This window comes from Dysidea avara, chromosome 4 (assembly GCF_963678975.1).
Source record: "Dysidea avara chromosome 4, odDysAvar1.4, whole genome shotgun sequence".
NCBI lineage: Eukaryota > Metazoa > Porifera > Demospongiae > Dictyoceratida > Dysideidae > Dysidea > Dysidea avara.
The window spans coordinates 22,913,697-22,937,880 of NC_089275.1; the positions used below are offsets into that span (position 1 = coordinate 22,913,697).

Sequence of the window (24,184 nt, forward strand, 5' to 3'; positions counted from 1 at the left end):
TACACAGCTACACATGTATATATCATCTATGCATGTGCATGTAAGGGGTTTGTATGTACATACGTAGATATGTAGGTACAAAACTCTGTAGTAACACACACATACAGACTTGTGTACACCTTCTAGCTAGTAGCTACAAGTGTCTGTGTGCAATACATGTTGTAATGTGACAAGTGTAGATCACAAAACTGACCAATCAAGTCTTCGTGCTCTTCCAACAGTTGTAATACTCTGATCATCTCCTCAATGGAGTCCACCATTGCTTGTACATAATAGTTACGATTCTCCTGAGCTTCATCAGCACCTTTCTGTCCCTGCTTCCTGAAAGTGACAAATGACTTCATCGAGGATAACAGGAGAGCTGTCAGTGTCTTAAAGCTATCCACCTCTTCATCAAGCATCGCAGCATGATCCCTGACAGAAAGTAAATAAGCACTGAGTAGGTGAATGTGCAAATTAGCTGGAGCATAGATGCATGCACTTCTGAACAACCCAACCTAGCTGTAGCAAACTTCACAATTATGGCATGATACAATTAACAACAGTGTTAGGTGCTGGAAACAGCTGTGAGTACATCTCTCACAAGTAAACACCTCGATGACCTCATCAATTCAACTGTGGATAATACCAAGAGTAAATAATGGAGACTGTTTACTCTTGATAATATTATACTGTATGACAGTACTTCACACCTTGCTAGTCAGTGACCGAATAAAATAATCTCAGATGCTTCCATTTTTTTTTATTGAAACGTATGATCCATGACCACATCTGTCCAGTATATAAACTTTGATACATTCCTTATACACAACTTGTACATGATCATATCACCATGTTTTATAAACTATGACAAAACCTGGAAGTTTGTGCCATACCGAACATTCCTTTAATATTACCTGTTTGTGAGATCTTCACTTCGTCCTTCTACAGCCTTTGTCATGGCAGCACAACCGGGGGTGAGGTTCTTTGTGAATGTCACCAGGTCTTCCATACTTTGTACTACCTCAGCAACCTTCAGGTATTCCTGCACCCCTCGACAACTCTTGATGATCTTACGGACTTCAGATTCATCATAGGACACCAACATGTCAGCAACACCATTGAGCAAACCTAAATTTGTTAAAATACATATATACAGTACATGCGTAATGTTGTGCTAAACTCATATTTAATATTTACCTCAATATCCACTTACATGTTGCTCAAATACCAAACACTTTTGTCGTCTATACATCATATGATATATTTTCTATCATGTTTTTACACCAGACGTGCACCCACGGCCTTCGGGCCGGCTGTGGGTACTTGCCTGATTTCCTGAAATTGGTATGGCAAAAACTGTGTGTCTGTGTGAATGCGTGTTTGTCCACATACAAGCACATGAGCAAAGAGGCTTTTAGCTACAAAAAACAAATATTCATTTAATAAATATAGGCTGCTTACATACTATATTAAAACTTAACTTTCTGTTTTCATCATGTTTACTTGAAGGGGATGTGGACGGTAACTGAAAAGTAAAACAGTTCAGTAGGGGCTAGCCTACATGCTGTAACAGGCTTGTAAGCTATCAGGAATGAGGTATCTTTTCAAGTTGAAAGGGGGCATGTCCCTTTTGTACGCGAACGAAAATTAAGTACAGCCATATGCATGAGCCTTTGTGTAGAGAATTTGTGCATGAAAACATGAAACAGTTAAGAAGATACTTTTGAGCGTAATTTGTGGTTTAAAGTGGTTTGCTCGAGTAACGCTTCCTTAGCGATGCATAGCAACAAACTGATAAATTACGAAATATGTTTAATATTAATGCGGCGCATGTATTGCAGCTGTATTGTTACAAAACAAAGTTACAATAACTAATAGCATGTTATGTGCATTAATTTATAAGGAGTTGATTTATTCAAGGGGTAGTATTTACAGGCTTTTAGAGGTAGCATAGCATCAACTTGTTTTGTCACATCAAGCATAAAGTGCAATTACCAGTATTAGCTATCTCACTAACCTCTGGCGCCATTTAACAATAGTTTCTGATGTTCAGTACTCTCCGGAGAAAGCTTGAGGCCCTTCCCTGACTCAGACAGATCTGTAGCAGCACCCTCCACTCTGTCTATAGCTGGAGGCATCTCTTTCTTGAGAATTTCATCCTTGCTGCTCTGTAACATACTCTTACCAACCTAGTGAGCAATCAGTATCTTACACACAGTAGCATATAGTAGTGTACGTATACGTCTGTCCATCTGTGTGAGTGTGTGTATCTGTGTGTCTGTTCTGCATGCTTGCGTGTGTGTGTGCGTGTGTGTGTGCGTGTGTGTGTGTGCGTGTGTGTGTGTGCGTGTGTGTGTGTGTGTACTATCTACACACATGCATGCACAGCATACATTAACACTATGTATATAGTAACCCCCAAATATGTTAGCTAATCTGTTACATACATACCAGTCATTAGGGTCCTACCATACTACAATATTCATGTGCTAAGCCACAATCATGAATACTCTTAATATCACACAACCTCATACAACAGAAATGTCAAGCAGCAGTACCAGGATACCAGCAAATACAAAACTACTGGAGCAAATAATGCTTACATACTAGAAAGAAGAGATGACCATATATAGCAATGAAGCAGAGAGCAAGTTGTAGACTTGTTTTACAACACAATGGATTAGTAATTGACACATTAATAGCACCAAAATTCAATCAGGATTGACAACATGTTATGGTCAGCTCTTTCAATATAATTACAGCTAGTAAACTATATACTAACTTGGACTAGATTCTGTACTGCTAATCCAACGGCTTCAAGGAGTTGTGAGAGGTCCCCAGTCACTCTTCCACCTTGCGCCTCCTCATATAGGATCATTAGCTGACTGACCTGTAAAAAAATAGAAGTTAAGCACCCATGAACTCTTTCAAAAACATTGGTGCAGTAGAGGTGGGCACTTTGATAATCAGGACGCTTAATTGTCCTCTGAAATCCTAATAAGGACACTTCATCATCATTTTCATAAACATATACACACAAATTTTCTTATATTTTAAATTAATTTCTACAAATTCTCCATGGAGCAAATGCTGGTTTCAATAAAAAAAATCTGAATATTTCCACACCATGTATAGCTATGTAGCATGCTACAAGCAATTAAATCAATCAAAATTCCATTAATCGTAACTGTAAATATTTCAAATAGCTAGAATTACATTCACTAATTGAAGGTCATTCATAGGGTAGTAATAATTGTCTGTAGTAGCAGCATTACCTCAATAATTAACCACAGCAAAACTGGGCTGGCACAGTTAAGTAAACTAGTTATCCAATTAAAAAAGATGATCATTTTTGTTAGATTTATATATTTGTCTGAATTAGCAATTAGCTAGCAATTGTAAGCCTCTAATTTTAATAACCATGGAAATGAAAAAAATTACATAATTTTCGCACTTTTGCTAATTTATTGCAAAACAAGCCTTGTAACTGAAAACAATACAATTCCCCTGTAGCTAGAGCTGTTTAATGCCTTACTATGCGCCAATACCAAAACACGCGCAAAAACTGTAGATCTCGCGCAATCTACGTCGCCGATCATCATCTGCAAACGCGCACGCCACCTAATTTCACAAGTAAATATCTAAACAATTCTTATCTTGGAGTGAACGGCGAATTAGAGCATGTACGTGGTGGAGAAACGTTTTATAAGCCTGAATTTATTGACTACCGGGAAGAAAATGCCTTACATCTGTATATTTCAGATAATAGTTTGCTTGCATCGTGGCTACTGCCCCAGCACACGAGTGCAGAACACCAGATCTTACTCGGGCGAGCAGAGAAATCTGCACAATACTAACTGGACCGTGAACACACTTACCTGTTGTGCGACGGGGTCCAGAATCGTCTCAATCGTTTTAGTATTAAATTTCGGCATCTTTGCAGGATCAACAGCGTAACTTATCAATCCAGAAAAGTCGAAACCAATGAATAAACTACTCTAGTAGACTGCACTAGCCTTGTCAAGATTGGCGTTGTTGTACAAACGGAACCACAAAAATTTAACAATTTTATTATTTTCGAGCGGAAACCGGTTGACGATGCAGGAAACCAGTTTGTGGTTGATGGCGTTTACAGTTTAGCCGAACTCTGGAAAATATTGTGAGTGAGTATAGGGGTCTTTATTTGGTACTGTAATGGCCGAAATATTGACGGCGCTCTTCTTCTACACTTGAAAAAGTACGAAAAATCCTGGTCAAGTAACAGGCCGCGTGCTTGCGCGGTTTTTCACCAAAATATAAGAAAACTAAATCTGTGTTTGTGCGTATTGATTAAAGACAACTTATTAAGATTTGATTAAGGATATTATCTTTGTTAAAGGCTTTTCAAATATCGAGTGTTTAAAAAAAGATAACGTGGCTGTTCGCTCACGCGAAACTGTTTTTTGTCGTACAGTAAGTGGATGTTTTCAATAAAGGGGTGTACTTTATAGCCAAGTACTTCTACTGTTTATTAGAAGGTATACAACCGAAAACTTTTGTGTAGTTTTCATGTTTGTTGCTGTGTAGATGTAAAAAAAAACACTGAATGATCTTGTAAAATGTAATCATTTCATATTGTGCTAGGACCATAAAGTGTGCAGGATTGTTCTGGGGTGATGGAAAGTGCCCCAGAGCAAGCTGGCAGTACAGACGAAGTTGATGGTGGACTCATCAGTAAATTCACTGCAGGTATGCCAAAACTATTCACGTTGTGAACCCTTACAAGCACATGCCTTTTAAGGTACCTCCAAAGTGCCCACTAACACTGATGGAGATGCCAGCACCACAACAAGCTGTGTAATGGAAGCCAGCCAAGACACCAATGATGTGAATAACAATGAAGAGTCTATCAATGAAGATGTGGTATTTTCAAACAACAGGTGTGGAGAGAGATCAAGTGGTTCCCATGAACAAGAGCCAGATGTGGCTGATGAGACTGTTTCAGCTGTGGAGGAGGAGAGTCACAGTTCCTTTGAAGCTGAGGTTGTTAAAGAGACTTCAAACACTAGTGAACAAGAGGGAAGTAGTGATAAGAGTGATGAGTGTATGGAAGTTTCAGAATTGTCACCAGCTAAATCTTCTACTGCTGAGGGTCCCCAAGTAGGACAAGTTTCTACTACAACAGAATCCCCTTCAAACTTGCCTGTGGTTTCTATGGAGGACCAAGGAAGCTCAACAGAACAGCATGATGTTGTTTCTCCTTCATCAGACACTGCTGTTCATGACTACTCTACGAACAGTGAGGATCTTACAGCACCTACAACCACCACAGACCCTAGTGAAACTACTTCCCCTCATGAAATCAATGAAAAAACTGATACAGATTATGTAACTCTAAATAATGCCCACCATGCAGTTAGCAGTTGCGAGTCTACAATACTGCCCCATGTTTCCAGCAATGTTTTGCCATCAACACAATCACACAGTTTAGATGAACTACCATCCTCTAGTACTAGTGAGGATTATTCTACTAAACCTTTAGAGTCATCTCACGATGTTGTATGTCATACTGAACAAACAATGAGAAATGATACAGACATTACTACAACTAACGAACAGTTTGTAAATGAATCAACGATGGCTGTGGAGGAAGACTCTTTTGTTGGCAGTGATACCAGTGGAGCATCTATTGAAGTTCATGCTAGTAAATCACTGATTGTCAGCTCTGTATCTGATGTACCTTCAGACGATGCCATGCCATCGCCAAGTGCATTATCCAAGGATGGCGAGCATAGTAGTATTGCCAGTGACATGGACGGAGAACAGCCAGATTTAAAAACTACTCAAGACGATAGAGTAACTAACACAGCTGATAGTATGCTGAATGAAGCATTACCAAGATCTGTGCATACATCATCACCAAACAATGTTGCCACAACAGTGGATAGTACTACTGGCTCAATAAACCATCAAACAGAACTTAAGGATGTGTGTAACTCTAGAGTTCAAAACAAGGCGGATTCCCCAGGCTTTGAAGAGGAAGTGACAGAATCTGTTTCTGCTACTAAATTACAACAACATTTTGACGACGAAGAAGACATAGTTGAATCTTCATCAGAAGAGGCCAGTGCAGTAAAATCGCCTGAAGATGAAATGTTTCCCGAAGACCAACAAATGCCTACAAGTATTCAATTGCATGAAGACTCTTCTGTACTAAAACAATCATCCAATAATAATATAGCTGCAGGGTCTTCTTGTAGTGAATCATGTGAGCCAGCCGATGGGGAAACTCCCATGGAGAGTGAGAGTACCACATCAGAACTGCAGTGTGAGGAATTGCAAAATGCATCTGTGGGTTTATCTTATGAACAGATGAGTGACATAGAAACTACAGTGCAGCCTGAATCAATGGATGTGACATCACCAAGTCAAACTGAAGTGTCCCATAAACCAGAACCTATGGAAGAGTCAGTGAGTTTATCACATCCAGATGATGATGATGATGCTACTGTAGCTAGCTCTCATGAGAACGTCACTACTAGCCCTAAATCATCAGCAGATAAGACTATGCCTGAATTACCGGACACTACTGGTACTGTACAAGTGAGTAGACAAGATGATCCTAGTGGTGATGATGTTGTAACTTCTCCCACTGATGTATCAAGCCCTGTTGTGTCTACAAAGAACAATGATGCTGATGTTAACACTGAGACTGGTGAGGTACATGAACTACCAAAGTTAGGCTTAGTTGATTACCCTGGATCACCAGATGAATCTGAGAAAGGTGATGATACCAATAATGATGTTAGTGAGACTGTACAAGACTTGTTACCTGCCCCACATTCACCAGCTGTCTCTACTGCAAGTACTCCATCTTCTGCATCACTTAGTTCCCTGGATGAGTTACCAGATGAGACTGCTGCTGCTGGTGATATTGTATTAGAAGAACATGTGGTGGACACATTACCTGAGGAGGGTCTACCTGATCAAGTTAATAAGGAGCCACTAGTTGAATCACATCAAACAAGAAGTACGTCACTGGAGCCGCAAGTAAGATCACCTAAGCCACAATTGAGATCACCCGAGCCACAAGTGAGATCATCTGAGCAGCAAGTAAGATCACCTGAGCAGCAAGTAAAATCACCTGAGCCACAAGTAAGATCACCTGAGCCACAAGTAAGATCACCTGAGCCGCAAGTAAAATCACCTGAGCTGCAAGTAAAATCACCCGAGCCACAAATAAAATCACCCGAGCCACAAATAAAGTCACCTGAGCCGCAAGTAATATCACCTGAACCGCAAGTAAGATCACCTGAGCCGCAAGTAAGATCGCCTGAGCTGCGAGTAAGATCACCTGAGCCGCGAGTAAGATCACCTGAGCCGCAAGTTAGATCACCTGAGCCACAAGTAATATCACCTGAGCCTAGACCATCTGAGTCACAAACCAAATTGTCAGAGCAAGTTGTATCACCTGTAGTGGAGATGGAGTCCTCTGACCTCCAGGTTGGATCACCTCAAACACCCTGTGAACCTGAACCACAAACTGAATTAGCTGAACAACTGTCAGAACCAACAGAACAACCACCTGAAGTAAAAATGAAGGATGAGGATGATGTTACAATGAAGTGTAGTAGTGATACTATTGAAGAAAGTACATCCGATATCACACCTCTAGATACTGTAGTACAAGGGTCAACAATGAGTGGTGACATGCAGTGTAACATCACTACTAAAGTGCCAGACTCATCAACAGCAGCAGCGCAGGGTGAGGATGATGATCAACTAACAGATTCTGATGATGAACTGTCTTCAATGGAGGGGATAGAACCGTTTGAGCGAATAGAAAGAGACTCCATGTCAGCAGAACCTACGACTACAACAGGTGAAGCTAGTATGGATACTACCAAGGAGGAGGAAGTTATTGGTGAATTGGAAAATGACGCAGCAGCTAAAAGTGTATCAGATGATGTTACTATTGCAGAGCAACCAGAACATGAAGCTTCTGAGCAGATGGATGCCTCAGTGTCATCACTGCCACTAGAAGATAGCCACTTTCAACCTGTGAATGACTCAGAAGTGTCCCAAAGTGTAGTAGTCCAGAAGTCACCTGACAGAGGAATTAATGGTGCTGTGTCTTCACAAGTTGTTGACAGTGTCAAAACAAGTGATCATCTATTATCTCAGGACCTTCCTGAGTCAACACACCAGTTGGAGTCTGATGAAAAGTCACCTGAAGCTGTACCACACAATCAACAGGCTGGGCTTCATAATCAAGAAATTGAATCTAAATATCAAGAGGCTGAATCTCTTGATCAAGAGACCGCATCTCATGATCAAGAGGCTGAGTTCAGTGATCAAATAGTTGAGTCTGAAGAAGCTGAAGCGCATCATCAAGAAACTAGATTTGTTGATCAAGAGGCCGATCAAGTAGCCAAATCTGATAATCATGAGGTTGAGTTGGGTGATCAAAAAGTTGAAGCTACATCACACAATCAAGCAGCTATATCTCTTGATCAAGAGACGCAATGTCTCAATCAAGATGCTGAATCTTATGATCAAAAAGCTAGATTTGAAAATCTAGAGGCTGGATCTCTAAATCAAGAGGATGAACCTTGCAATCAGGAGGCTGAATCTCATGATCTTACGGCTGAATCTCATGGTCAAGGGGCTGAATGTCTTGATCAAGGTGTTGCATCTCACAATCCAGAAGCTAGATTTGAAGATCAAGAGGTTCAATCTCGAAATGCTGAATCTCTAAATCAAGAGGCTGGATCTCAAGATCAAAAAGCTGAATCTAACTATCAAAAGTCTGAAACAGAGGATTTAGTGACTGAGTCTTTTAATCAAAATGCTAAAACACATGATCAAGAAGCTGAATCTTATGATCGTGAGGCTGAATGTCTCCATCAAGATGTTGAATCTCACAATCAAGAGGCTAGATTTGATGATCAAGAGGTTCAATCTCGAAATGCTGAACCTCTAAATCAAGAGGCTGGATCTCAAGATCAAGAAGCTGAGTCTAACTATCAAAAGTCTGAAACAGAGGATTTAGTGACTGAGTATTTTAATCAAAATGCTAAAACACATGATCAAGAAGATGAATCTTATGATCGTGAGGCTGAATGTCTCCATCAAGATGTTGAATCTTACAATCAAGAGGCTAGATTTTATAATCAAGAGGCTGACTCACATGATCTAGAGGCTGTATCTTGTGATCAAGGAGGTGATTTACCGCTTATTTCTGAAATGGAGACAGAACAAGGGGTAGAAGAACTACAAAAGGACACTAGTAAGATGAGCTTGTCTGAGGACACCAATACTGCAGCTGATGAAATGAACAGAGATTTACCAGAGGCAAGTGATGTGACATTTGACCCTGAAATGGAAACACACAATCAAGAAGTGGATCCAATTGCAGTTGATAATGTAACAAGCTGTGACATGCAGCCACAAGATGCTATAACAACATCACCTGGTGTTGTAACTGAGTCAAGCGGCACCAGTCTGTTAACAGCTGAAGCACAAACTGAATCATTGGAGCCTGTAGAATCAACCACAACAAGTGGCAACTTGCCACATTCAGAAACAGAAGATAATATGACTAATGAAGCTGTCCCTTTAATGGTTGACATAGCACCAGAAGTGAGCCATGAAAGGGATGCTGAAGAAACTAGTCCCAAAGAAGAGGAGTCACTAAATGAAGTGAGCATGGATGACAATGAAGCAATGGAAGATACAGAGCCACAGGAAACTGTTAGTGAAAGTTTTAAGTGTGATGATGATAATGAACAAACATGTAATGAGGCAGCCAGTACATCAGAGCATACAGTTGAACAACCAGTTGTTGATAATGTTGGTAGGCGTTCATCATCACCAGCTGAAGTATCCTGTGCGGAGATTACTGATAATTTGGAGCATAGAGAATCCAGTTTACAACCTGAAGAATCCAATTTTGAGCCTGTAGAATCCAGTTTACAGCCTGAAGAATCCAATTTTGAGCCTGTAGAATCCAGTTTACAGCCTGAAGAATCCAGTTTTGAACCTGTAGAATCCAGTTTACAACCTGAAGAATCCAGTATTGAACCTGTAGAATCCAGTTTACAACCTGAAGAATCCAATTTTGAGCCTTTAGAATCCAGTTTACAGCCTGAAGAATCCAGTTTTGAACCTGTAGAATCCAGTTTACAACCTGAAGAATCCAGTATTGAACCTGTAGAATCCAGTTTACAACCTGAAGAATCTGGTTTGAACAGTGTAGAATCTGGACTGGGGCCTGCAGAATCTAGTAACAAGCCTGCGGAATCTGGTCTAGAGCCTGGGGAATCCAGTATGGAACCTAATCTGGAACAAGGAGAATCTGAATTAGAGCAGGTGGAATCCAAGTTTAAGGAGCCAGTAGATTCTAGTTTGAGTGATGAAGAAATCCAAGATGACCAAGTCAGTGAGAAACCAGCAGACAGTGTTAATCCAGAAATTATCAATGACAGTGATGTCCTGCTTGATTCTCACCCTTCAAATGCTAATGTCACCTCTCCTCCCACTGAAGACAATGTTCCTATGGAGATCATTCAAGACGATAATATTTCTAGTAACACAGGTGAAGCAGTGGAGCCTTCAGGCCCAGTGACTACAGAAGACACTAGCAATGCCGTAGAGTTTAGCCAAGTTCATTCTAGCATTGTTGAGGCGGAGACAGTGGGACAAGGGGATCCTGATACAGCTAGTTCTGCCACTGAAGAGTTAGATGTTGAACGTGTAGCTGAAGAAGATGCTAGCGGTTTACAACAAGAAGTGCAGCCCATGACTGACATTTCCACTGTAACAGGTGGTGAATCTGAAGACAGTGATGAATCAAGTGATAGTTCATCATCTGATTCTGACTCTGATGACAATCAATCATCTTCATCCAGTAGCAGCCAAGAGGATCGAATAGAGATCACTGTTGTTGCTGAAATGAACACCAATGTGGTTTCTACAGGGGAGGTGAACTCTGCTTTACCAGCTGAGCCAGAAAAGGACACCAGTACAGTCAAAGAACATAGTGAAGATATTAGTGAAGATGTTACAATCTCCAAGGTTGAAAGTGAATTTAACAAGCAGCAGCAGCAGCAGCAGCATCAAGAGGTATCTGAAATTGGCCAGCAGTTTGATAAAGATGTAATACAAGAGGAGAGCCAGCCAGAACAGCCAAAGGTGACTGAAGATCAGGCACACAAAGCCGAAGAGACTCCAGCGAAATCACAAGCAACCAGGATGCCACCCAGGCCTATTCCAGCTGATTCAATGGAGACGTGGAGGTCATTGGGTAATGATAGCAACACCAGCAAGTCTATTGACCAGGGGAGCACAAGTGTTATTGCCAGCACTAGTGTGGGTCAAACAGACACCATTGGACATTATCTACAGCAATACAAAAGTCAAATTGTGCAAGAATTCAGTAGCAAAGAAGCTCAGAGAGCTGCTACCCAAAATGACCTCCAGAAGGTTGCAGAGGCAGTGAAGATACAAAGTCTACAGTTTCAAGGCCTATCAGAAAAGGCACAATACTTATCCAAGTATCATCCCTCCAGCGGCGGCATACCCAGCATGTCTGGTTCAGCACAAACCGCAACTACCATGGCCAATTATAGGCCTGTGATTGCCACCAGTGAAACTGCTAACAAGGTACCAAGTGAGTCATCCGGCAATGAGCAGCCAGAGAGCCTTCGGGCTAGTGGTGCTGTAGAGAAGATTGCTGGTCGACTGGTACAGTTGACACCTGGGGGAGATTTTAGGACATCTAGTACTTCAATGGAGACTGGCAGTGCTAGTGGTGACAACTTGGATAGTCCATTACACAAAGGATTGACAAAGGATAAGGTAGGTGTGTGTGCGTGCGTGTGCGTGTGTGTGTGTGTGTTTTCCAAGTCTTCCCATTGCTCACTGTATTTTTATATGGAATATACCAATAGATCTCGGAAGCTGGACATGTTGTTCAGTATTTGCAAGTACTATTCCAACCAGTGTTTTGTGTCTTATGATGTGGTCTAGGGATTAATTTCAAGATTTAATCAAATAGTGTGTACATTTTTGTGGTACATGTAATGGCTTCTGAAACTTTATATGTTATCCAGAACATCACAGAGCTCTTTCATTTATCCACTAATTGCGTAGGAGTCCACACAATAAAAGTGCTAACAGTAGACAAAACAATTGAGCGGACAGATATAGTAGTAGTTGAGATTTGCTTATTTTATTAAAAAGTGTTGTGTATTTTATGTTAGCCAATTCTTGTTGCATAATTGTAAATTACTTCTTGTGATGTACTTGTCTGGACGAATGTTATATCAGAGATTGCATTGTAGTGTGTGTATGTGTTCGTGTGATGTATGGATAGGTCCATGTGGTACTCATATACATACAGAGATGGTAATGTTATGTTTTTGCTGTCCCATTAGTTTTCGTTGGAGAGAGTTGGTGGAGATTCTCATGGTAATGTCTACTGGTATGATGGAGGTAAGCTTGGCGTGTAGTGTCATTATTGTAATGTACTGTACATGGATAAATCAAAGATTAGGCTATGCAAACTTTATTGAGTCCTAGATGTGTTACATAATGTGGACACCTTGTCTTGGTTTACCATTAAGTGAAGTAGCTGCTTGTTAAATGTGTACTATTGAGTAAAAGTGATGAAAGCACTAGCTGCACGTGTGAGTAGAGACAGTAAATCCATCAAATCTTTGAATACCACCAAGTAATATAAAAGGAAGACTGCACCAGCTGTTATTTAGTTTTGGTGTTTGTATTTTATTCTGTGATTTTATAATTTTTATTTTATTTTTCTAGATTTTTATAATTTTTATTTTGTTTTCAGTATTTATTATTTTTTTTGGTAAGGTTTTGTGTTTTTATTTTGTTTCAAATAACTGACGCCGAAGTAACAGCTTGGCTAAGCTTCCATCCTGTAAGGTTTTGAAAATGTATTTAAAACCTGTATATGGTATGTAATTTTCAATTGTGGTATACAGTTTCCTTTGTGGTAATGTTATGCTTCCACCACATTGACCACCAGTGGGCTGATCAAATTTATTATCTATCATGCTGAAGACTGTCCCTTTGGCATACCAGTTCATGCAGGTGTGTGTGCTCATGCACACATATAGACACTAAGCTACACTGCTCAAAGGTGCACGCACATACACAATACACACATGCATGCATGTAGTACATAGTGAGCACATACCTATTCATATGCACCCCCAAATATTTGTGGAACCAGAAGAACACTGAGTTACCCAATTATGAGCCTTTGTGCATACATGATGTAAGCCCTATTTGCTTGATGATAGTGCAGATACTCTCTGTTTTCACCACACAGTTAGAGACGGTGATGCTGCCATTAGCTACACCACTAACATGTGGTGTGCTAACAGGTCCACCACTAGGAGATTGGTAGCACATACAGAACACACACACACTATACAAACATGTATACCGCATGCACGCGCACACACACAGAATAGACCTGACATTCACTCAACACTTCTGGTGCTGTTAGAACATGAGCCTTATCCGAAATTATGTCACAGACATAAAAATGGCCGATGTGGTGTGGGGACGTTCATAAAATTTGTATGGGCGACTACAAGAAGAAATTTTTTGAACTGCAATATCTCAGCCAAGATGGAAGATATCGAGTTCTAACCTAGCAGGTATAGTTATAAATTAGCTGAAACAATAGGAATCTAGCGTTATTTTGAAAATCAACCAAAAATCGCTTTAACATATTTATTGTAATGTCTTGTAGCCATACCTGCTAGTTAGAGTTTGATATCTTCCTTCTTGGCTGAGATATTGCCATTCAAAAATTTTCTTCCCATAGCCGCCCATACAAATTTTACAAACTTCCCCACACCGTAGCAGCCATTTTTATGTCTGTGACGTAATTTCAGATAAGGCTCATTGTTGAAATCATCCCCAATCATTATGATCATGTGATAAACATCTGCATCACTAAACCAGTTGTTGATAAGTGTGAAGTTATTGCATTTGATGGGCTTCCCAGAAATAATATCCACAGAATATGAATTGGAGAAGTATAGTAGTAGCTTAAAATATGGGTGTAACTAATCACTGGACTGGACTACTGGACTGACATATTTTTGGCTTTTACACATTCTGAGGTTGGTTTTATTGAGTCCTGCTAGCCAAGGGCCTTCCAGTCTGCTATTAAAATGATGAGTGTGAGGAGTGGAGTAAGTAAAAACTGACCTTACCTCTATTTATATGTTCTTCTACAGTACATATACCTATACTCCTTATCAATATGCTGTAGGGAATGTACTAGTTATGGTTAACCAACGATAATGTCTTGGAGATAGTAGGAAGCTTGTACAATGCTAATGAATTTGGTCACATATTATAGTACGCCAACCAGCACATGTAAGAACTAATCATGATAGCAGAAAAACTCGACAGTTGTGCAATGAGTTAGTATATTTCATGAGGAACAAATTCAGCTACAATAGATTGTCTTAGGAGGGGTCTGAGCTATGTACTTCAAGAATACAGTGCATCATAGGTAGAACAAATATAGTAAAATGATTTTTGGTTAGCTCAGTATTGCTATTTATTACTATCTCCAAAACACAATACTAAGAAGCGTATAAATGCTGTAGAGCATAACAAGTAGTGAGAAGTCAGTTTTTTTTCTTACCCCACTCTTCACACTCATCATTTTAGTGGCAGACTACAAGTTTTCTGAAAGCCCTTAGCTAGCAAGACTCATAAAACCAACCTCAGAATGTGTAAAAACTAAAAATATGTCAGTCCAGTAGTCCAGTCCACCCTTAAAATATACTATTGTAGTTTGTTATCACTTAACTAACATCTTTTTGCATACAAGTACCAGCATATTGCTATGTTCCACAGGTAAGAACCTTTATCAGACCACCACTGACTTTATTGTGACACCTGAAAAGTGAGTCCTGATTTTCTTATATAGTATGTTCACGTTGAGCTGAGTCCTGAAAAACAGCTAAAAATTAAAAGTAGATTTTTTCTAAACAGAGTTAACATTTCAGCCAAGCAGATGATTATTGGTAACAGCAAAGGTGTCAACAACAGATACGTACGGTTTGGCTCCATTACAAGCTTGGGAAAGGGCTGTAATGGACATTGTACTTATATGGCTTCCCCATAGGAAATGTATCGTGAAAATTTTGATTGGCCATAAATATTGTGTCAAACATTTGAACAAAAAGATTTAGAAATATTTTTAGCGGGTCAAGCAGTACTACAAATGAGCCAAATTTCAAGATCGTGTGTAATTGCATCCATGAGTTATTAAATGTTTTTGAGGGTTCAGCCCAACATGAACGTACTATAGTGTTGGCACATATGACAGTTGCATGTATCAATAGCCAATAGTGTATGTATATATGTATGGGCATAGTAAGGAGTACTGTAGTGTATCAATAGGCATTTGTCATTACATGTATGTTATCCTCAGAGGAATTTTTGCTTAAAAGCATATAACATGGAGGTGTAGACATTTCTTTCGTTATATAGTGTAGTTCAGTGCTGAATATGCATCAAAGGAAGACTTCTAGATAATAAATCTGGAAGTTAAGGGTGCAGCAGTATACTGTGTGGGAAAGTTAGTATATGGTTATTATACACTTAGTGGCCATAGTCAGTGTGTACCACATTGTGGTATCATCATACTGTTATTCTTGTTGTAGTATGGCTTCCTTGGCTCCAATATGCAACTCTATGAACAAGTGGTTAGCCAAATTAAAGTGAGTACATTCATATTTGTGTGGTCTATGTTTTTGGTGTGTGTTGGTATCTTGTGTGTGTTGGTGCATGTTGTCATATTAGTCTGGTGTATTTGACTAAGTGATCCCCCCTACATGTACATGTGGTGGTGTGTCTGTCTGCCTGCCTATCTGTATTATGTTGTTTCAGTCAGTCCAGACATGAGAAGACTTGCTTGTACCTGCATATCACACTTGCAATATATAGCAACCACAAGCAGGTCATAACTTACCATGAAGCCACCTTACTTCAAAGTTCAGGGTACGTATCAAATGTACCATGGCCTTGATGTGAGACCGGTCACTCAAGTGATGAAAACCATAACCATGCATCTGATTTTGCATCCTATAGCTATCAAACGGAGGTAATTTGTCACGCTTGCCACCCTATAAGTTCAGAAATGTTAGCCTATTCATGTACATTCACTGCATTTTGTAGTATAGACCACATCCACTTTTAAGCAGCACAAGATAGCCACTCTACAGCGAAGCATACCATACCTCTAAATGTTGATTAAGCTTCTTTCAACAATGCAGCACCTTTGAAGCACTTGTGCAATCTAGTACTGAAACGAATAGCAATTTTTACCATTTGAATAGTTGTGAACAAAACGACCGAATATTCGATTATTCTTTAAACATGTATTTGTGCCCAATAAGTGCTGAAACCTTTGTTAGGGAGCAAGGTAAAGTCTAAGAGGTATTTCCATTTCTTCTAAAACAGAAACTTTACAGCATAAATATGCCACTTTTTCAGAATCTAAAGTTTCAAGACTGGCTTTATCCATCTGATCACAGTGTATAAAGTGCTAACGAATATTCAAATAGTGTCTTAACAAATCGAATAGTGTCATACCGACCGATTAGTCAAATAACCGAATAATTGTTTCAGCACTAGTGCAATCGTTTAATTGAACTTTTTCCATGATATCTGTAGGATTTTCCGATTCTTGTTAACAACATAATTGCAACGTTACTTCAGCTTGCTTGCTGCTAACCCATAATTGAATTTTATAAGGATGTCTATATAATAAATCCAGTGGTTTCCCTGGGTGATTTGTCACCACCATGGGCTATTAGCCTGCAAAAGCATGGTACATATCAGTTGTAGCCTGAGGGTATGGGGGTACATATCAGGAAAATCATGATGGCACATGGTATAACTAATACATATCATTTATTTTAGAAGCCTACGGTCCAGTGGTTCAGATGATGATCTCGAGTTAGTGAAGCACATCAAGGAGCACTACATACATCGAGTACACCAAGCTGTACAGGTAAGAGTTGTGTTTCTAATAGATGCACACCTGCATACATAATTATGTGTTGTTCCTATATTGACCATGAACAATTGAATATGTTTATTTATACAGTAGGATGTCCATTATCTAAACATATGTGTGCCAGTTACAATAGTGTTTGGTTAATAGAACGTACACCTATTGACCAAATACTCTAATAGAACAGTCAGATCAAGGGTTTTCTTAATTAAAATTTGGGCGCTTGATATTCTATATTGTCATATGTTTGCCATTGAAATAACTCATGTTTATACTATTGTTATTGCAGAGACGGAGAAGTAAAATCTCTGGTGATGCGGCAATGAAACAGTCTCAACATCAAATGTCCTATACATCATCAGCAGCAATACAGAACTTCACCGGTAACATCCAGAAGCAGCTTGCTGCTGCTGTTGCCGCCACAGAAATTACTACAGCAGCTACCACTGTGGTTTCTACATCAGCCGTTGCTACTGTTGTTACGCAGGCTCCTACTAAAGTAGTGAAGCAGATCTCAAGTGCCAACTCAAGTCGATCCGCATCACCACAAGTCACCGTCCCATATCAACAACAGCAATACATAATCCAACATCAACCGCAACAAGCCTTGTATAGTATGGGACTCGGTCAGTTAGGAGCTATCATTCCTGGGCCGATGCCTCAAGTTGACCCCTCCAAGACAAATAGCCAAAGTAGCACACCGATAACAACTACAACTACTAATTCTGAACAACCAAAAACTGACCGTGAATCTCCATTAGTGTCTAACTTGTCTGCTGCTATTAAAGACGAAGAGAGTATTAAAAGAAGTACACCATCTTCTGTAACAACTCATTCTGTTATACAAGCTACGCCGACAGTATCAGTTGAGAAGTCAAGACATTCATCAGTCACTTCTATTGCTAGTGTCTCCACAAGTATGGTGTCCTCTTCTGCATCAACTCCTGTAGCATCGACTACTGCTTCAGGCAGTGTAATAATGAACCCTTACCAGTATTATGCTATTGCAGCTACTGCTGCATCTTCTATGGCATCCACCTCTACACCTAGTAATACCAAAGAAAAGATTATTACTTCTACTGCCACTGCCTCGTCCAAGTCAGCAGCAACTTCTTCAGTGTCTACGACTGTTCAGTCATCTGTTGCAACTCCAACGGCTATGTCTACGCAACAAATGCAATATGCTGTTGTGAACGCAGGTGGTCAACAGCAGTTGTATGCCATGCCAAGTGGTGCTCAAATTCAGACTGGCTACCTGTTCTTTCAGCAGCCCAACGGAATGATGGTTGCTATTCCAGCACAGACTGTTGTCCAACCAGGAGGCTCTACTCAGGTTGCGATTGCTCCGCAGCAACTTGCAGCATTGAGTGGTGGAGCGGTTGCCATACAGCAACAACAACAACCGAAAACAACAACAACATCTGCAGAAAATACCGATGAAAAGACAAAAGAAAGTGACACAACCAGTAGCACCAGCACATCACAAAAGCAACAACAAGTACATGTTCCCATGCCAGCAATGCAACAAGTACATGTTCCCATGCCAGCAATGCAACAGTATGAATTAAACAAGCCACTGACTACCAAGAGTTCAAAAGGAAAGAGATCTAGCAGTAGCAGTGTGAGTGAGGATTTCCAAAAGGGGAGCAAAGATCAACATCATATGAAACATCATTCCACAACACCTACATCAGCAGCTGGATTCAAATACTCTTCCCCGTTGTATATTCCACGAGGGGCGCATGCATACCGAGTAGCAGCTGCACAAGCTTCAGCTGCTGCAGCAATGGGCACACAGCAGTCATCGTCTGATACAACCACCACATCTGTTACTGCTACCACCATCACTTCTACTACTACACTGGAGAAAACTAAGGAAACAGAGGAGGTTGGTGCAAGCAGTCTTGTTCCAATACAATTGGTACAACAGTCGCAGTATGCTAAAGAACAACATGGAGTGATCCAACAGCATAAACAGGCCACAACAACATCAGCAACAACAACCATTAGCTCTACTGGAAGTAGTACCACTAGTACTTCACAGTCAAAAATGACTGTTCCAGCTATGTATGGTGGGTTAGCTGTAGCTGGCAGAACTGGCATGCTGTTGAATGCAGCTGGGGGGACTGCAGCATCAGGTGCACCACACATGCAACAGATGATGCTTCGTGCTGTAGCGCAAGGCCCGTCTGGTGTGTATGAAGTGAAGGCCTCATCACTAGCAGATATCGACCCTGCATCAGTGAAAAATTTGACCGAAAAATATGAACACAAGATTGTCAAGATGGACTTGCAGACTGCACTTATTACAAGAACTGAGAATGATACTTCTTTGTCTACTGAATCAGGTGGTAAAGAAGACAAAACACTTTTATCAGCATCACACAAAGGTTTAGTGGATCAGCTACCCAATACTGGTGATGAAACAACCACTGCAATGCAACAGACTGTGGAACACAAAGATGAGACCACCAAACCAGCTACAAAAAAGAGAAGCCGTGCAAAGAAACCTGTACAAGCAGATGGAACTGAGCCTACTGTGGACAAGACAATGACATCAGCTAATGATACATCCGCTAAACCACCAACGGCTGTAACTCGGAAAAGAAAAGGAGCCAAAGAAGAAGAAGGTGAACAGGAAGTGACCCAAGCTGCAAAAAGAAAAAGAGGACCAAACAAGAAGAAATCTGCAGCTGCTGATGAGTCACTTGGAACAGAGGAAGAGAGTAAACCAACTAAAACACCAGCAACTCAAAGAGGCAAGAAAGGAAAGGCAACAAATGAAACGGCAAAGGGGGCACTCAAATCAGCTGTTGTCAGCATCTCATTAGAGGCTTTAGCTGATGTGCCATCACCACAAGAATTAGATGAAGTGAGTCCTTAGTGTGTGTACCTGCTTGTGTGAGTACGTGCATGTGTGCGTGCATGCGTAGTCTGTGTTATGCATAACTCAGTGTGTGCATTGTACCACATCTAGGTAGTTATTGTGTACAGAACATATAGTTTTCTTAATTTTTGTGTTGTTGTTTGGTACAAGTGTTGTTCCTTATGATGAAGTCACATAGTAATGCATGTGTAACAGTGTTTCAAAAAGTAATATGTATTCCCAATTATGTGTAATTTCATGTAGTAATGTCATGCGTTTTTTACTGCTTGTAGGAACAGAACAAGTCAGGTAGGAAGCGCAAGCTACCAAATGAAGACCATTCATTACAAGGATCCATGTCACGTAAGGCAAAGGCAGCCTTATTAGCTGCACACAAGACATGCAAAGATCCTAAACTGGATATTGATGAATTGAGTGGCATAAACCCTGAGGCACTTGACTTTTCTGTCCTAAATGAAATCACTGGTGAAGAATTTCAGGAAGAGAAATCACCAGATACCACTTCACGGCAGAAGCGAAAGTGTGTTGCTGTGAGAGAGAGAGTTACTAAGTTGCACCAGATGTTGGAGAAGGCCCAGATGGCTAATCAGAAGGCTGCCAACGCCACGTCAGGTCGAAAGAAGCGAACACCTCAACCAACAGCAAGTGCACCCGTGGATGATGATGACATTGCTGCTATTTTGCCTGTCTCTAAACCAGCACCAAAGAAGAATCGGTTCCCATTTTCTTCTTCAAGATCTCGAAGACATAGAAGAAAAAGAGAAGGTTTGATAATATTATTAAGTTTCAGTATTGTACTCTTATAATTACAATGGAACGTGGTTGTTCTATTAGAATTTTCTATAAGAATGATAGTTGAATGCTTTGCACATTTTTTTGTACATCATTATTATAGTACCTTAAATTTTTGCTGTTAAGTTAAGGACTTCGTTTGTCCCAACACTAGGTGGTTCCTGCATGGTGATTTTGATGATTGAGGTTCCATTGTAATTGTGTGCATAGCAGTTGGAGCAATATGTTCTCTGTATATGTAAGGGTTACCAAGCCAATGGGAATTTTCTGACTAACACACATTACACATACATATAGATAGTTTACTGTAATGCCATACCTGCCACCACATTGTGATGCATGTTATACTAGAACAGTCTGTAGTGATAATAATCTCAAGTCTTATAGTACTGCCATTCATGTCACAAGTCTTCTGTATATTGGGGCTGGGTGTGTTATTGTAAGAGTTTATTAATACTAGTGGAACAGATGTTTATTTAATGTTATCGGATTTCTTTCTGTAGAGCCACTGTGGCAGTCTGCCTCACAGAAGGGTGGAAGGTTTACTCGCAATGCCAAGTGTAAAGCTGTGTATGTGTTCTCCACTCATCTCGCCAATGAAGCATCTAAAGCTGTTATGACCAAAACACATAAGTCTATCATCCGCTATCATGAACAGTTTGCCAGCAAAGCTGGCTACTTACACAAATTACCACAACATAAGAGACTCATGAATTTCAATTCTCCCAATAGTCCATCAAAGGATGTAAAATCGACAGCCAAGACTTCTAAAGCAGGCGTAACAGCAAGTAAAACTAGATCAAGACAACAAACAAGAAATCGAGACGATGTTGATTTTCGTGAAGACAATATTCGTGAAGAAGAAGAAGAGCAGAGTTCTTCCAGTGACAATTCAGACAGTGATAGTGACTCTAATAGTTCAAGCAGTCAAGCTACTAATAAGAACCTGAGACACTTTAGTGCAAGTTCTGAACAAGACAGTCATGATCAAAGTCGAAATCGTATTGACAGTCACACATCGCCCCCCACTTCCCCAGAAGTGCACAACATGGTTCCACCACCTCACAATAGGCCAAGATGGGAAGCCCCATCTAAAAGTTTGTTTTCACGTACTGAAGAGCTACTGCGAGCTGCCGAAATGGCTCAGCAAGGTGAGCTAAGATCTTTTGACATGCAGGAAAAGTCTGATCAAGATAACTGGAGCAAAGAGTTGAACCAGAGTCACCAAAATCAAGAGGTGTTTAGTTCACCAGGTAGTAATAGTAATCAACAAATCACTGATCGGTCTACCACTTTTGATGAGCAGCCATCATTTAGGAGTCCCATAAATGAACCACAATCGGCTAGACGCCGAAATCTCTCCTCTGCCATTGATGTTGGCTCTCCCACTGATGTCACACAATTGTTGTCTTCCCCACATCAAACCCCTGCTGTTTCCACTGATGCTTTCATGAAACCACCTGGACACTTGCAACAAGAGGAAGAAGAAGTAGACGATAATCCATCCACTGGCACACAGCCTTTTTCTATTCAAGATCATCTCAGGGGAATGTCTAGTTCATCACAGTTCCAGCCAACTGCTAATCAGTCACAACCTGCTACTCCCCATACACCAACATTGTCTGATTTGTCAATGCGAACAGCCAACCCTCAACCGCAGCAGCCACCACAAGAGAGTGAATTATTACATAAGCAAGCCCCTAAACACCAGACATTACACCATTTACCTCCACCACCACCTACAGGCACTTTGCCTGCTTCAGCTAACCAGCCATCGTCTACGTATGATGCACGATTTTTGCAGCAGTTTTCCAATCAACAGCAGCAACACCAAGCACAGCAAAAGGAAGCAGAAAAATCATATGCTTATCCTAATCCATACCAGTCTTATCTGCCATCACTACCCACACCTCAGCAGCCCCAGCAACAGCCAGCCTCTTCATACAAGTATCCACCACACTATCCTTGGCCTAGTCACTATCCATACTTTTCTCCTAGTGGTGGTTCCAGCCAATCCACTAACCCCCTACAGAAGAATCAACAAGACAGACAGTCTGCTGCTGTAGCTGCTGCTGCAGCTGGTTTAAGCTCATCTCATCTTGGTCAGAGAAGTGATACAATGCCTGGAGCAGCAGGACACCATCTCAGTCATGGCCACAGTGGTCTAACAGCTGGGGCTTCCCCACTTATGCATGCCCATGCCACTCAACATGTCAGCCCTGCACATCTACAGCAGTACATGATGGGTGGACCAGCTATGATGTCCCATGAGCATTACCTGGCACAGGCTGCGTATGGGTATGATCAGAATCAACAGCAGGCGTTGCAGTTCTGGCAACAACAGCAGCAGCAACATCAGAAGCAGCAATATTCTACTGGCTTACCACATGGCATCCATGCTAACCCAGCACAGCAGCTTGGAGCTCCTACTCATCCATTAGGTCATGCCAGTCTCTGGCCAACACATCATCATCTTCAACAACCATCACAGTTTGGCAAGTCAACATTGTTTGGTGGTGCTCAAGTCGGAGCAGCAGCAAAACCACAGGACTCATTGTTTAGACTATCATCCAACCAGAATAATAACAATAGCGTACAAGGTGGCGTACCAATGAGACATGTTTACATGGGGTATACACATTTCCCAAGACCAGAACTATTCGGAAAACAAGATGGCGAGCCAGAGAGCTGGCAACCTCCAGTACTCAAGTCCAGCCGCTATCAGCAAGAAGGTCCCACCAGTAACAGATTACAGGGAATGGTTGTAGAAGATAGAAATAGACAATTTAGAGAAGAGCAATGTAAAAAGAAAAATTATAATGTAGCAACACCTCAGGGTGCTGCCTGTGACTTAGATACACTGAATAGTGCCAGCAGTAGTAGTAGTAATGACTCTAATAGTCTTTCCACTTCTGCAATCCTAGAGCAAGCTAGAAAGCATAGTGAACTCATTCATGCTGGTATGATAACTACAAGTACTTCCGCAGATTCTTAGCACTGATTTCATGAATTATATAATTAATACATTCTGTGCTACTTTTTTCACTTCTATACAGCAAAAGATTATACAGATTTTTTTGGTTTCATTTTTGTAGCAGTTCATTTGTTCATTTGTGTACTACCTGCATTTGTGTATATAATAGTCGTGTCAGTTGGTGATCAAATAATTCATGAAAGTCTTTTTCATCATAACATTGTTGTACTAATACACTGTTCATTGTGTGCTATCTGGTAATAGGAGAGGTACCAGTATGCTGTGCCCTCTTTTATCATAAGCTAGGGTTTTTATTTTTTTGCTAATAAAATGTACATGCATGCATGGTCCTTTATGTGACAGCTTTCATTAGGCTCATTATAAAGCATTAGATAGTAATTTTTCATTGATCTACTGGACATCAAAAATACCACCTTTGGTAGCCCTCAGATCTCCTGCTTTATTGTACCTATACTAATCTGGTGCACCTCTC

At 40.6% G+C, this 24,184-nt stretch overlaps 2 protein-coding genes across 8 annotated transcripts in view; one reads left to right on the top strand and one right to left on the bottom strand.

The window, feature by feature from the left end:
* The window catches only part of LOC136254377 (vinculin-like), a 23,875-nt gene extending 19,829 nt beyond the window's left edge, over positions 1-4,046 (bottom strand). The window contains exons 1-5 of one of the 3 annotated variants that reach the window (XM_066047064.1): positions 3,861-4,043; positions 2,765-2,872; positions 2,000-2,171; positions 897-1,110; positions 194-414 (exon numbers count right to left, since the gene is read on the bottom strand). In XM_066047064.1, the coding sequence (XP_065903136.1) occupies positions 194-414; positions 897-1,110; positions 2,000-2,171; positions 2,765-2,872; positions 3,861-3,917 (772 nt within the window). In that variant the 5' untranslated portion in view covers positions 3,918-4,043. Of the gene's footprint in view, positions 1-193; positions 415-896; positions 1,111-1,179; positions 1,508-1,999; positions 2,172-2,764; positions 2,873-3,860 lie in introns of those variants that run through there. The other 2 variants (XM_066047066.1, XM_066047065.1) reach the window with 2 other exon arrangements.
* Positions 4,046-23,909, top strand: LOC136254374 (serine-rich adhesin for platelets-like). 5 transcript variants are annotated; one of them, XM_066047055.1, is made up of 11 exons: positions 4,046-4,141; positions 4,606-4,710; positions 4,763-11,820; positions 12,399-12,456; positions 14,872-14,920; positions 15,684-15,740; positions 16,945-17,035; positions 17,328-18,566; positions 18,597-19,910; positions 20,198-20,690; positions 21,221-23,909. In XM_066047055.1, the coding sequence occupies exons 2-11, from the start codon at positions 4,638-4,640 to the stop codon at positions 23,710-23,712; spliced, it is 12,924 nt and encodes a 4,307-aa protein (XP_065903127.1). In that variant the 5' UTR covers positions 4,046-4,141; positions 4,606-4,637; the 3' UTR covers positions 23,713-23,909. The 5 variants fall into 5 exon arrangements, with proteins under 5 accessions (XP_065903127.1, XP_065903122.1, XP_065903123.1 ...); XM_066047050.1 differs by having other exon boundaries at positions 17,328-19,910; XM_066047051.1 differs by having other exon boundaries at positions 4,127-4,499; positions 17,328-19,910.
* Positions 23,910-24,184: the final 275 nt, after the last annotated feature.